The sequence below is a fragment of the Danio rerio genome, chromosome 7, assembly GCF_049306965.1.
Source record: "Danio rerio strain Tuebingen ecotype United States chromosome 7, GRCz12tu, whole genome shotgun sequence".
NCBI lineage: Eukaryota > Metazoa > Chordata > Actinopteri > Cypriniformes > Danionidae > Danio > Danio rerio.
In genome coordinates, this window is record NC_133182.1 from 77,981,588 (window position 1) to 77,996,707 (window position 15,120).

A 15,120-nucleotide genomic window follows, 5' to 3' on the forward strand; every position below is an offset into this window, starting at 1 on the left:
TTATGCAAAACATGATTTTTTTCCCCTAATTCATTTAATACTTACAGTAATTCCATCAAACAACGCCACGGTTATTGCCTTCAGACAGGTTTCGGTCTCAGTCAGACCACATTTCACCAGGTCTCCTAGAACTGTGAATTCTGTGCCAGAGCAATGCTATCAGAAGATAAAATACATTTAATTGAGCTGAAAACCGCTGAGAATTATAAATTAAAGTAAATGCAAATAACAATTGCATTAAATATATATTTATTTAAAAACATTATGTACACTGCATCACAATATTTACATTTTTAATTTGCAGAAATGCATATAGTTGTAAACTAAATTCATTGCCCTCATTTGAAACTTTAATACTTTTTCAGTTATTTCCCAAGTGCTGTTTAACAAAAGATTTGTGTGTGCATATTTAAAAAAAAAAAAATTATCACAAATTTCTATGTCATTTACTTTAACTTTGCCACAATGAAACTACATAATATTTGACTAATTATTTTTCAAAATACTAGTAAACAGCTTAAAGTGACATTTAAAGGGTTAACTGGGTTAATTAGTGTTAATTAGGTTGTTTTTTAGCCAATCAAAAAATTATAATTTCTTAAGAAGGTTAATAATAATAATGATCTGAGCAGAAAAAAGATTTATTCAATTATTTAATAATACAAAAATAATAATAACAATAATAATAATAATAATAATAATAATAATAACTTTCTCCAGATACAAAATATGATGGAAAATACTGTAAACATCACTTAGGAAATATTTGAAAATTTATAAACATTTCACAGGACTAATGATTGTGTCTTCAGTAGTATATAATGTCCTGTACAGCGGTCATATAAATAGAATTGTCTTCAAGCTCAGAGATGTACATACTTTGGACAGGACGTAAGTGCAGTCTCCGTGAAATGTGTATGCTTTTCCATCAAATGTGGTAATGTGGGATCCGCCCTCCACTGAACATGAATGGGGACAATCCTTAATGTAACAATCCCACTGCCCCTGGTCACAGGTGCTGAAGGAGAAATAACAATGACCAAATGAGCTTTTATTTAAACATTGCATAATTAAGAGCAAACAGTGAGGGTGAACTTTAAACACACTGAAATAAGTGAAACACCTGTGTCTTTCAGTCAGACCTTTTTATTTTGGGTTAAGAGAAAAGTTATGGTTTCTGATTTTATACTATGTTTTTTAATTTGCACGCTAAATTCAGTTATTCAATTCATTCACTTATTCAAATAGCAAAAAAAAAAAAAAAAAAAAAAACACCCTAGGTAAACTTTAAAACATTTACAATTTCTCAAAGTAATATTTTTACTTTAATCCAGCAGTTTTAATGTCATGTGACGACACGTGCTTTCAGATTTGATGTATTTCTAATGCGAGTCTGGTCACCATCTTGCATGACAAATAGTACTGAAAGCACCAGCAGATCTTGAAAATAAAGTAACCAGCAATAGCTAGTCTATATATTATTAATACTACTATTATTATATGTTATTAAGAAAAATAAATATAATATATAATAATATAGTACTATAATTATTATTTGATATTCAGAATAATAAACATAATTTTGTGCCTATATGCTCAAAATTAAATAAATTGAATAGAAATTAGTCTAACAGTTAGTATAGTCTATACATTGCATTTTTTATTATAGTTTAGTCCAAAGTACAACTTTTCTTGGGTTTTGATATTAAGTTGACCCACTTATAGTCTATAAAACAATATTTAACCTTTGAGTCGATGTACTTTTCCCCCTTGGGCAGATTAAATATTTGTATAAAATACATATTTATTTTCAACAAAGTCCAGTTGTTTTTTAGGTTGGTCCAAAGTTAGATTTTACTTTGATCTAAGGATAAAAAAGGTCGTTTTCTACTTTATGCAAAAGGAAAAATTAATTTAGTGTCTCTAAATGTGAATGTAATTTAACACACAATACATATTTTTGATTTAGATTAAACTAAAACGTATAGTTTAAAGTTAAATTATACTGTGAGGAAAAACAGCAATAAATAGCGTTAACTAATGACAGTCATTTTTTTTTTAAAGCTGGTAAAGTGTCATTTCTGAGAGGCTCACCAGTCTCTGCAGTTGCTGGTGTAGTTTTCCCCAGAGGCGTATATTTTCCCGCCGAGGACGCAGGAGCATTCAGTGTATGGTATACAGCCGCTCTGATGGATATCGTCATAAACAGTGCCTTGAAGCGAGAGAACGATGAAAATAAGTCATATGGTTCATCCTTGTGACTTGAGAAAGTATGCATGTGTCCAGAAGAGCATGATGAAAGACTCAATACTGATTTAATAGCTAGCTAACAGATCCTCATTTACAGTATGGGTCACACTTATAATCCCTGGCATACAAAACAGGCAGAAAACAACAAGCAATACATTAATGACATCATTGCAAATAAAGCAGTTTCTGTATTATTTACTCTTTCAAGACTTTACACTAAGCTGATGTTGATTATAAAGCTTATGCTGTCCCGGGAGAGACCTCATAAGATCCTCGAGCCCAGGGCTCCCTCCCGTTTGCAAGGCGAGAGGGGAGTTTGAGCTCAGGTAGATCTGAAGAACTCCTCTGCTGTAGTAGCTAATGAATGAGATAACTTATTACTAGGAGCATGTCTGTAGTGCCAATTTAGATTCGTCAATTAACTTAAGTTGCATGTTTTTGGACGGTGGGAGGAAACCGGGGAACCCGTGAAACTCACATGAGCACGGGGAGAACATGTAAACTCGGCACAGAAACTTGGCTGGCTTGGTAAGGACTAGAACCAGTGACTTTCTTGCTGTGAGGCAACAGCGATAACCACTGCACCACCGTGTCCCCATCTAGGAAAAGAGGAGGTGTAGGGGTGGAAGGGGGGATTCTTCAAAATGAAGATAGCTGTTATATGAAGCTTAGGGTGTTTATAGTGCTTGGGAATCGTCTGATTGGTCAATTATAAATGGAATAATGCAGGACCGGCAGCATAAGCATATGATCCTCTCGAAATTAGTCTATAAGTAAACTTCACTAAGTATATTGTGTTTAAATGGGAATTTGTGGTTTAGCATCAGAATCTGACTAAAGACTTTTGATTAGGAAGGTAAAAATGTAAATCAACATGTTTTTGAATAAAGTGTCCGTAAAGAAAGCCATGGTTAAAAAAAACTGTACCAGGAGGGCAGAAGCATCCATCAATGCAGTGCTGCGCACACACTTGTCCTCTTTCAGAGTTGGTACAGGTGTCTGTGCAGGGATTTCCACACTGGCTGTACACCATGGTTTCTGGGCAAGGATGAGCTGTGATATACAAAACAAACAAATAAAAGTCAGTTGCAGTGCAGTTTTGTGCTTAAACTTCAGATTATTATTATTGTTATTATTTTAGAAACCTCTGCTCTAGAAATAATCTGCCAATGGGGTGAGCAAAGTAATCTTGTTTTCGGTTTTATATACGATTTTAGTTTTTTCTTACCCCTCTGGCAGATTATTTAGCTTGTTTTAAGGGCAAAAAATACATTTTGACATATTATTTCTGAAAACGAGACCATGCTTTTCTGATGTCTAGAACACTATTCTTGATTTAAGAATTTTTAGATATTCGGGCTTGAAACAAGTCAAAAACTTGATTTTTGCAGTGTAAAATCCACTACTACCCGGCTCTGACAGCTAAAATTTAATATTAAACCAACATGAATGCAGGACTACAAAGATGAGGCAACTCACGGCAGAAATACTCAGTTCTCCATTCTTCAGGTTTTCCTCCTGCATGCACACACTGTCTGGAATACTCAGCGATCGTATCACACAGGCAGAAAGCTCCAGAAGAGCTGTTGCAGTGACACAAGTCTTGAATGCAAACTTGAACAAAGGAGTCAATGGACACCAGACCTCTGCAGTCACTGAACACTGGACTGGAGAAAATATCACGGCAGAAATTCTGTGGGGAATCAGGAAACACAAATATTCAGCACTGTAGCTATCCAGGAGGAAAACACTGATATTGTTGCAGGTTTCTAGTATTAAGCTGTAGAACGAAACGATGGAAAAATAATTTCACACCAGCAGACATTAGACATTACAATAAGCCATAGACTAAAGCAGAGGTGTTTCGGTGACTTGTATTTTTTAGATCGTTTTAAACATTTATTTGGGGGAGGAGGTGGACACTTGAAGTGATTATTCATTTATTCTTTATAAGTGTTTTTATGTTTATGTTTTATGTCTTAATGCTCATTTGGTGTTGTTACTATGTGAGTTCCTTTGTGTGGCACTGTTATGAGATGAGGACTCTTGACTGCAAATTAAATCTACCTTCGAGTATAAATAAAGTAAAGTAACCTAACCTAATTAATAACTCAAAATGCTGATTAATATGCACATTCAAAAATGTAGATACAAAGTTATATCTGTGGCATGAACCCTGAATTTATTGCTATTGGATGGAACATAATGCCTGAAGATAATACACAATAACATTGCGATAATATATTATTGACATGGTTATAATACAGTTCTTAACATCTCAAGACCCTTTAATTAAATGCATTTACTAAACATCAGATGACAAATACAAATATCTATTAGTATGTATGTTTATTCCTTTTAATAATAAAAAATAATAACAATAATAATAATATTTATATATATATATATATATATATATATATATATATATATATATATATATATATATAATATCTTTATCTTATATATTTATTATTTGTATTATTGTTATTATTATTATTAAATGATTAGTAAGACATTTATTTTATAATAATATAATTATTATTTTAATATCCAGACTCCAATAAACATAACTATGTTCCTATATGCTTAAAATCAAGTTAAATTAATTGAAATGAGTCCAAATTTCCTTTGTCAGTCAAAACAGTGGATTTACATAGACTGAACTGAAACACACATTACAAAGACTATATTAATGTATATTACAGTGTTTTGAACTAACAGTACAGTACTTTAATTATTCTATTGTGGTAATTATATAGTTAGTATAGACCCAATACTGTATTACACTACAATACACCACAGTTTAATGTAGTAAATGCTGATGTATACTACAGTATTTAGTACAGTTTATCGGTTCACTATAGTTAATACAGCAGCATGGTTGACAAAGTGTTGTAAATACTATAATATATACTGTAGTATAATACATTTTACTGTAGTATAATTCAAAAACACTATAGTATTTATTGTAAATTATTACAGTATTTCTATATAAATACTATAGTGATTACTAAATCTTACCTCATCTCCACAGTTTTCGTTCAGAAACATGGTGTCTTCAGTGCAGGTTTCTGTAGGGCCGTCCAACTTCCAGAGATTCCCATAATCAGAGACAGACAGCGAACTCCCTAAAATCCAAGAGATGAAATGATTGTTTACTGTCACGTTAAACATGATTTATATTTATTTATCAGATGTACTTCTCAATAGATGGCAATGGTGACTTAAAAAATGTACCTCCACTGACAAACTCATTGTAAACTGGGATGCCATTGAAGTCCCCACACAGTCCACACGTTTGGTTCCGGTATTTTTCATCTAACCTGATCTGAAAATCAATAAAAATAAATCATATATTGATAACACTTTACAATAAGACTATAAACACACCATCAACTGATGCTTTTAGCTCAATGAACTGTTGATTAGCTGCTTATTAATAGTCAGTAAGGTAATAGTTTGGATTAGGCTTTAATTAGGGATGTAGAATAAGTCAAACTTTATAATTACTAAATAACTGTTAATATCACAATAATAGGCAGGTAACAAGCCAGTAGTTAATAGCATAAATATTTAAATTGTTATCCAATAAGGTTCAATTAGTTAAATTGAATATTTTTTAGGTTTTAATTTAATTTAATACAGCATTTATTAATCAACTACACTGTAGAAATATCTATAATTAACAGTTTTACATATTTTGTGATTCATGTTTTTATTTTTCCTCATTTATTTCTGCTTTTGAATTGCATTATGGGATCTTGATATTTCTTCCAACAACTTTTAACCTTGAAAATTAAAAAAAGTGACTTTAACATTTTAACATTTTCAATAGTTTAAAGTGATTGAAAATGTACTGGCAAGTTTTTGTAGCGTAATATACAACACCAATCCAGACAATATGTTATTTTACAGACTTATTTGTCTTTATATTATTTTATATACACTATATTATTTAAAATGACTAAAATGTCGATTAAAGTCACTTTGTTAAACTGTGGAGTTTAACTTTAAACATCAAAAGTGGACAGAGCAGAGATCAACATCCCATAATGCAATTCACAACCATAAATAAACACAGCTCATTTTTTACAGTGTAGTTCAACATTTATTAATGCAAAAATAAAAGTTGTGAACTAATTAATGCACTGCGAGTTAACAAGACCTAAAATGACTTTATAACTAACATTAATAAAGAAGAATAAATACTGAAATAAATGTTAGTAAATAAACTAACATTAACCAATGGAGACTTATTGTAAACTGCAACCCATCTACATAATAACACATACATTTCTGATCTTTAAAGAGTGCTGTAGGCACTATTGCTGATATGTGTGACATACCATGAAGGAGTCATCTTCATTCCACATGGCTACTAGTCCCAAAGCCGCCTTGATTGAGATATAAGAGGTCACCCTCTCGATGAAGACTTCAGCGCTGCTGTATGGCAGTGTTACTCTACAGAGAGAGCGGGATCATTAGGCTCAGTGTGCTTTTACCTTTACAACACTTAAATTCAACAATTTCCCACTATGTGAGTAACATGATCTGTTTACATTTTAAACTTTTAAAGCAGTCATTGTGTGATTGTTATTAATGAACAACAAGCTTTTTGTCAAAAGGAGCCTTAAATAAGTTGCCTAATATCTTTACCCTTATACAACTATTACACAGCTACAACATTACAACAAAATGATAGTAATTACTCCAAAGACCCGAGACAGGAGTTGAATCTGGGAGGAATTTATAACTGCACTGATATATCAAATAAATGGTCACAGCCTAGTACATGAATAAAGTCAAATAAGAGAGCAAAGACTGTCATTCACAGTTTTATATTTATGACTGGACATGAAAGTGTTCCACTGCCTCACAATACAAACGTTAAACTCAGCATGAATCAAGCACCTAAGACAGGAGTCCTAATGGATTGAGGTTTTGAGCTAATATCGTATGTTTACAAGCTGTTTAAGCCTTTTAAAATCTGTTAGGTGGAGATTGTTTTTTATATGTTCTAGCTCTATTTACTCTTACACTGTAAATATATAGTCATTCTGCACTTATGATCCAAGCTTACGTCCCATGAAGTCAGAATTATCAGCCCCCCTGAATTATTCGCCCCCTGTTTATTCTTTCCCCAATTTCTGTTTAGCGCTGAGCAGATTTCTACAACACATTTCTAATCATAATAGTTTTAATAATTCATTTCTAATAACTGATTTATTTTATCTTTGTCATGATGACAGTAAATAATATTAGACTAGATATTCTTCAAGACACTTCTATACAGCTTAAAGTGACATTTAAAGGCTTAACTAGGTTAATTAGGGTAACTAGGCAGGTTAGGGTAATTAGGCAATTATTGTATAACGATGGTTTGTTCTGTAGACTATCAAAAAAAAAAAGCTTAAAGGGGCTAATAATATTGTCCGTAAAATGGTGTTTAAAAAATTTAAAACTGCTTTTGTTCTAACTGAAATAAAACAAATAAGACTTTATTCTAGAAGAAAAAATATTATCAGACATACTGTGAAAATGTCCTTGCTCTGGTAAACATAATTTGGGAAATATTAAGAAAATAAAATTCAAAGGGGGGTTAATAACTCAGACTTCAACTGTATATATATATATGCATGCAAGGTGCCCAAACACAAATAGGCCCATGTCTATTTTTCATTTAACTTTGAAGAACGCCACTCCATGTTCCATGTATCTTTGGAGATCATCCTCCATGTTCAGTTGTGGCCTGTATATTTTTTAATAGTTAAAGTTTAACTTATTGGTGCCATAAAATCAATCTGCTGTATCTGACACTATTGCTTTGTCTTTAATATAACGTAATCACAACACATGCATGTTGGTTTTCTAAACGTAACTAGTAACTACTATTTTTATCTTCTTTTGGTTATGGATAAAATATGCAAATTCTAATGGTTTAATTAAATGAATTACATTTTTGGAAAGCACCAAGCAACCCGTCCTCACTATCCCGCGACCCTGTGAGGTGTCCCGACCTCCACTTTGGGAACCACTGCCCTAACTTGCCTAGTTGACCTAATTAAGTCTTTAAATTGCACTTTAAGGTTTTAAAAAACTAGTAAAAAAGTACTGCAAGATTGCACGCAACACATAAAAGTGCGTTTCCCCAACACTGAGAGCCAGTGCACTCCTGTAAGCAGATTGACTCACGTCTGTCCATTAACACTGAGAGAGTCTCTGCTCAGCTCGATGATCGTGCCCTGCAGCTTCATGGTGATCTTGCTGACGGTGGGCTCGTTGTTCAGCAGCTCGTGTCTCAGCTGGACATTGAAGTCTTCGTAACTGCTGGAACAGTGTGACGTCAGGATGTAGTTGCAGGTCGACGGGAGCTGGAAGTAATCGCCGTCGAAGGTCTTGTAATGGTAGTTTCCCCATGTGCTGCAGATCAGCTCGTTGTGCTGTGAGGTCAGTCCTGGAGGAAAGAAACACATCCTTCATTTTTTGAAGACCTTTTAATTCTGAATTATTTATAAATGATAAATATATTTGTTTACCTGCAACCATTTCAATTGTGGCGGTTGGAATCAGGTTCATCGTTGTGAAAACTGCAGGAGGATTTTAAGAAATATTTGTTAGTTTTAACATATGCAACATATAGGAACATGCATGATTAAATTAAGCTTATATTTTGTACTTTTAATAAATACAACATAATTAAAATGAATGTCAAATATTTATAAATTTATTATATTTTTTATATGCTTATCATTGCCTGATATAAATATTTATACTGCTCTGCAATATTTGAGTGCTTGATTCTGATTGGCTGATGAACATTCTACAGTCAAAAATAGATATTTTTACTTGTTAAAACTACTTAATTTCCCAAAGATGGGTTGCGGCTGGAAGAGCATGCGCTGCGTGAAAACATGTGCTGGATAAGTTGGTGGCTCATTCCGCTGTGGCGACCCCGTATTAATAAAAGGACTAAGCCGACAAGAAAATGAATAAATGAATGAAAATTACTTCATTAAAACGAGCTGAAAGAACACAATTCTTGATCTTTCATTGGGACAACTTAATTTTTTATGTTCAATCCACATAAATTTGTTAAAAGTGTCAAGTTTACTTAATCGATTTGTGTTGGCACAACATGAACGAATTGTGTGGAGCCCTGCATTTTTCACAATGTAAGGTTTTTTTCAGATAAACATGCAGCTAAAGTAGTTCCGGCAGGTTTTGAGTGCATAACAGCTCCATATCCCTGCGCTGAATGATTAGAGTTATTTAACACCTACAACAGTCAGAAATCACACCTAAACCAACAGAAGAATTCATTTGTGTTGTATTTAAAATAAAACAAATATTTTTTTTTAAATTTAACTTAATTTGTGTGTTTAAATCCAGCCCAAATAAATTGTTCACAGCCACTTAAAATAAAAAAAAATTTAGTAAATCCAAGGATCATTTCTGAATTATTTTTTCAGTGTAGTGCTACACACAGGAGCGGAAATATAAGTGTAATAATTGAGTCCAGTTTGAATAATTATTATAAAAAAATGCATATCTTAGGTGTAACTCAGGTGTGCCTTATTTTAGAAAAATTCAATGGTCCGTCATCAATTATTCCTTATCATAAATAATGTAAACAATTATCATGCATATTTAAATATTCCACTAATTATCATAAAATATAAATATATTTAACCAATTACTATAATAATTTTTAATGAATAGTTTTTTTATTTATTATTACTATTACTCATTCTATGTTAATAATAAAAATAAGGTTTCACAATACACTGCATTACTGTGTCCATGTTCAGTGTAATTATCCATCTATTTCCTTAGTATTTCATTCATTAATTTTCCTTCGGCTTAGTCCCTTTATTCTGCAGGGGTCGCCACAGCAGAATGAACCACCAACTATTCCAGCATATGTTTTACGCAGCGGATGCCGTTCTAGCTGCAACCCAGTACTGGGAAACACCCATACACACTCATTCTCACAAACACCCTCATACACTACGACCACTTTAGTTTATTCAATTCCCCTATAGCGCATGTGTTTGGACTGTGGGGGAAACGGGAGAACCCGGAGGAAACCCACACCAACACGGGGAAAACATGCAAACTCCACACAAAAAATGGCAACTGACCCAGCCAGGACTCATACCTTCTTGCTGTAAAGCCACAGTGCTAACCACTGAGCCACTGTGCCGTCCTCAAAATGTACTTTGAATTTTAATAACGATAATGATTATTTATTAAATGTAACATCTTAAAATAAGGTTACAGTAGTTCATGGTAATTATTGTATTGACTAGCATGAACAAACAATGAACAATACAATCATTACAGTATTTATTCATCTTTGTTAACAGAAGTTAAATAGGGCTGTCACAGCGCATTAACTAATGTTAACTTAGGACGTAAATAATGCATAAGTCAATGTCAAAGTATGATAAATGAACGCTGTATAAGTATTGTTCATTCTTACATGAATACATTAACTAATGCATTGTTAAAATGTGACCATATCGTTAAAAACAACTTTAACTAAAGCCACACTGTAAATAAATATCCGTGAATGAGCAGTTTTCCTTGTTTTGTGATTCATGTTTTGTTTATTTCTGCTTTTTTATTGCATTATGGGAGCTTGATCGTTCATTGAACAAATTTTAACCTTGAAAAGTTTGAAAAAAGTGACTTTTATTACCATTTTTACTAGTTTATAGTGATATAGTGTCTGCTATTGTATATTACACTACAAAAAAAGCCTTGTAATAAACTGCCAGTACATTTTCTGTTGTTATACAGACTTATTTCTTTATATAGCATTTCTTATACATTAGAGGGTCACGCTTTATTTTGATGGAATTAAAGTTACATTGCATCGACATGCCAACTGATTCTCATTGGATTATAAGTAGACTGTTGAGTTGGGGTTAGGGTTAGTGTAAGTTGACATGACCTTGTAAATTTTTTTATAGTCAGTTAAATGTCTGTTGAAAAGCAGATATTACCAAATGGACTGTCAAAATAAAGTGTTACCCATTATATTATTTAAAACATCTAATAATATATATATATATATATATATATATATATATATATATATATATATATATATATATATATATATATATATATATATATATATATAAAGTCCCTTTGTTAAACTGTACAGTTGAATTTTCAACATCAGAAGTCAACAGAGCAGAGATCAACCCTTAATGCAATTCACAACCATGAATAAACTAAAAACACGTAATCAACAGATCAGTTTTACAGTGCACTGAATGCAAACGTCCCATAAGTGTCACCATTATTAAACATATTTAAAAATCAGTGTAAAAGCAATAGAATATCCCAGTGTTTAGAAAGAGTTTGTGGTACCGGTTTGTGCAGCAGCAGGTCCAGCAGTCAGTGTGATCCATATGAGCGCTGCTATAGACATGATGTTGATGCTCCCCATGGCGGATGCGGAGCTTGAAGCTCTCCACCTGTTCAATGAGAAAGAAAGTCTCCTTTACTCAGAGTTTTATACCTCTGCTCCTTCAAGACACACGTAACGCTGAGCTAAAGGTGCGGCCTCATTCATCTTTACTGACAGCATAATGCAACATTTTTCTAGTCTAGTCCAAATATCTAAATATTCTTAAATCAAGAAACATTTTCTAGACAAGTAAAACATATTGTGAAATTATAAAAAATAAAATGTGAAAATTAAGCAATTTTTCATCTTCTAATGGGATAAGCAAAGTAATCCTTCCTTTCCTTTTGACGTAAGATTGTTTTGTTTGCCCCGTTGGCAGATTTTTTAGCTTGTTTCAAAGAAAAACTCTCTTAAGTTTGGCATATTATTTCTGAAAAAAAGACAATATGTTTTACTTGTCTTGAAAATGCTTCTAGATTTAAGAATTTTTAGATATTTGTACTAGAAACAAAAGAAAAACTCTAACTTAGGAAAGCATTTCTTGCAGTGTGACTGTAGAATCTGTAGCTAAAACAAGATGAAAAGAGGTCTTTATATTTGTTGTATATTATAGAGTGTCCTGTTTATTTAACTGAGCAGAGCATATATATATTTATTATGATTTACAGACGACACTCACTAATGTGTTATTCATTGTAAAATGTAACTATGGTTAGTTTAGATATCTACACTGTAAAACAAAATCCTGGTTGCCTTAAAGTTTACGGCTGATTCAGATTAACCTTATGAGTCCAATGAGCCGATATTATGTTAAACTGACCTAAATCAACTTGTGTAACTTATAAAATTAAGTTAGAACATGAAAAACATATGCTGTCAGTACTAAATGATCATATAAATTGTTCACAGTGTAGTTATATTTATTGAAACATATTATGAGATAGTAATAAGCTATTTAAAGATCATAGACCGGGCCTCAAAATATTTATTTTGCTACATTAATTACTTTTAAATCTGTCTTTTTAAACCACAAACCTGTTTACCAGCTTCAAGTTTTAATCATATAATTAATAAAAATGATCAACATTAGTAAATATAGTCCATGAAATATGTAACCTTTTTACATAAATGAATAAATAAATAAATGAATAAATAAATATTAATCTGAATAATGATGGAACAATATTTTATCCATATTTTTGCAATTTATTTTGACAAAAGTTTTATTGAAACATGAAACACTAATGTTAATAATGTTATGAAAACTTAATAAAATCACTGAAATAATTATTGCCCAAAACTGATTGTTATTTTAAATTCATCTTTAAGACACTACACTATTGATCAGAAAGTGTTTAATATTTTCATTTTTACACATTATAAAATTTTGTATAATCTTTCTCGCAAGTGTAATGTTTATTGTATAATGTTTTATTTGCATGTAAATAAATAAATAAATATTTTTTAGATTGAATGATGAATTTACAATATTTCATCCATAATTTGGAATTTTATTTTGACAAAATATTTATTGAAATGTTTACTAATGCTAATATTAGTATATTTTTCTTTTCTCTTTAAAATTGTGCTTGGTCCAGAAAACTAAATTTAATAAAATTAAATGTTTATTTAATGTCATTGTTATGACCATATTTGTTGTCATCTTAGTGAGTAATAATTATGACTACATTCATAGTTGTTTACTTATTGAAGTATGAGACTGTAGTATGTTTAAATTAAAAACTGTAAAAAAGGTAAATATTGTATTATAAAAGCAATGAAATCACATATAATAAAAACATTATAATTTTGAGCTTATTATGCTTTAGCAATTAATTTACATTACATTTTTATTTAGCACCATAAGTTCTACTGGACTTGCCTTTGCATACCAAAATTCTGCTAAAATGCTAGAATAAAAATACTAGGAAAAATATTATTATAAGAGCAAATGTTTGTGTTATTGGTGTGCCTTTTCCTATAATGTAAGAGTCTTTATAAGAGAAATGATGATAACAATGCATGGGGTGGGGACTTTTTTGAACTAATGATGTATAAATATTGAGTCCTTAGTACATTAATCCCCCAAAGTGACTCAACGTGGTGAACACTCCTTGACAAAACTTCAGGTCCTGAACTTTTGTGTAGCGCAAGGCGCTGTTTTTGCATAATAGCAATTATTGCTGGCGACCAATAGGGTGAGTCACACCATTTTCCAGGATCTGCATCCTGATCAAAAGACATTTAATAAACAGCAACATTCTAAAAACGGCAACAATCTAAAAACAATCTTAAACACATCAACATGCTAACAACATTCTAAATAACATTCTAAAAACACACCAACAATCTAAAAACGTTCTAAAACACATCAACATTCTAACAACATTCTAAAAACACATCAACATTCTAACAACATTCTAAAAACACATCAACATTCTAACAGCATTCTAAAAACACATCAACATTCTAACAGCATTCTAAAAACACATCAACATTCTAACAGCATTCTAAAAACACATCAACATTCTAAAACCGGGATTCTTTAGATTTTCAAATCAAATTTAAGACTTTTTAATACCATTTTAAGACCATTATAAATGAAATTTAAGATGTATTCATGGCTAAATACTATAGATTTCTTTTTTGTTTTTTTGTTTTTTTGATAATGGCCCAGTTGGGCCAATTGAATTTTCTTTTGCTTGCAACAAAAATCAAATTTATTTCTTTATTAGCCAAATATTTTAATGTGTCAAAAGAAGAAAACTGTAGTTGCATACACATTCTTTTCAACATAAATGTTTAATGACAAGTTTAAAATTGTTCAAAATATGTTTATTACACAAAAAGTTACATGAATAAACAAAAATATATACAGGTTTTGTTGAAATGAAATGGATTGAGTATACGTCAGATATTCATCCTAGGATAATGACGCTGTTATAAATTTATAATGGCATATTTATAAAGGCTTCATGACAGTCATGTTTATGACAGATTTATGACAGATGTTGTTGCCTTGGTAATGTCAAGTTGTCATGGCCAAGATAAAGACAAGTTTTGATGTATTTGTTTGTCAAGTTGTCCAAAAAAAAAAAAAAAACAATGTCATCTTTGCATTTAAAATGACAAATAAAAAACTGGGCAAATGACACTTAATGACAGCGTAGGAACAAAGGAATTTATTTTTATTACTTTTATTATTTATTTTATTTTTTATAGAAAAATGGTTAGACTAACAACATATTAATCAATCTTTTTCTGTTGTATAATAGCACATTTGACCAGACACACTTCCTCTTTTTTACTGTGCTGCATACTTTTTAGAAAAACTGCTGACTAGTGGAAAACGCAGAATAAGAATGAATTTAGATTTGTTTCAGACTGCTGTCTGGACATGTCACAAGTTGTCATGATCTTTGTAGAAGTTGTGAAATATATTAAAG

The 15,120-nt window shown here is 31.5% G+C and overlaps 2 protein-coding genes across 2 annotated transcripts in view; both read right to left on the reverse strand.

Moving 5' to 3' along the window:
- LOC100147849 (uncharacterized) overlaps positions 1-3,939 on the reverse strand; it is a 38,961-nt gene extending 35,022 nt beyond the window's left edge. Inside the window, exons 1-5 of the mRNA XM_021477626.3 lie at positions 3,730-3,939; positions 3,178-3,303; positions 2,095-2,212; positions 880-1,018; positions 46-156 (exon numbers count right to left, since the gene is read on the reverse strand). Coding sequence (XP_021333301.3) covers positions 46-156; positions 880-1,018; positions 2,095-2,212; positions 3,178-3,283 — 474 coding nt within the window. The 5' untranslated portion in view covers positions 3,284-3,303; positions 3,730-3,939. The remainder of the gene's footprint in view (positions 1-45; positions 157-879; positions 1,019-2,094; positions 2,213-3,177; positions 3,304-3,729) is intronic.
- A 2,423-nt stretch (positions 3,940-6,362) lies between these two features.
- Positions 6,363-12,430, reverse strand: LOC141375212 (mucin-6-like). The gene is made up of 3 exons (XM_073907622.1): positions 11,635-12,430; positions 8,790-8,840; positions 6,363-8,707 (listed from the first exon to the last, which is right to left on the reverse strand). The coding sequence occupies exons 1-3, from the start codon at positions 11,711-11,713 to the stop codon at positions 8,442-8,444; spliced, it is 396 nt and encodes a 131-aa protein (XP_073763723.1). The 5' UTR covers positions 11,714-12,430; the 3' UTR covers positions 6,363-8,441.
- Positions 12,431-15,120: the final 2,690 nt, after the last annotated feature.

Bases quoted from the DNA above. Each gene is read 5' to 3' on its own strand.
- LOC141375212 (XM_073907622.1), bottom strand. From the start codon at position 11,713: ATGGGGAGCATCAACATCATGTCTATAGCAGCGCTCATATGGATCACA. The intron at 8,841-11,634 runs GTACCACAAACT...ATCCTCCTGCAG, and splicing joins ACCTGCTGCTGCACAAACCG to TTTTCACAACGATGAACCTG. The intron at 8,708-8,789 runs GTAAACAAATAT...TCTTTCCTCCAG, and splicing joins CACAATTGAAATGGTTGCAG to GACTGACCTCACAGCACAAC.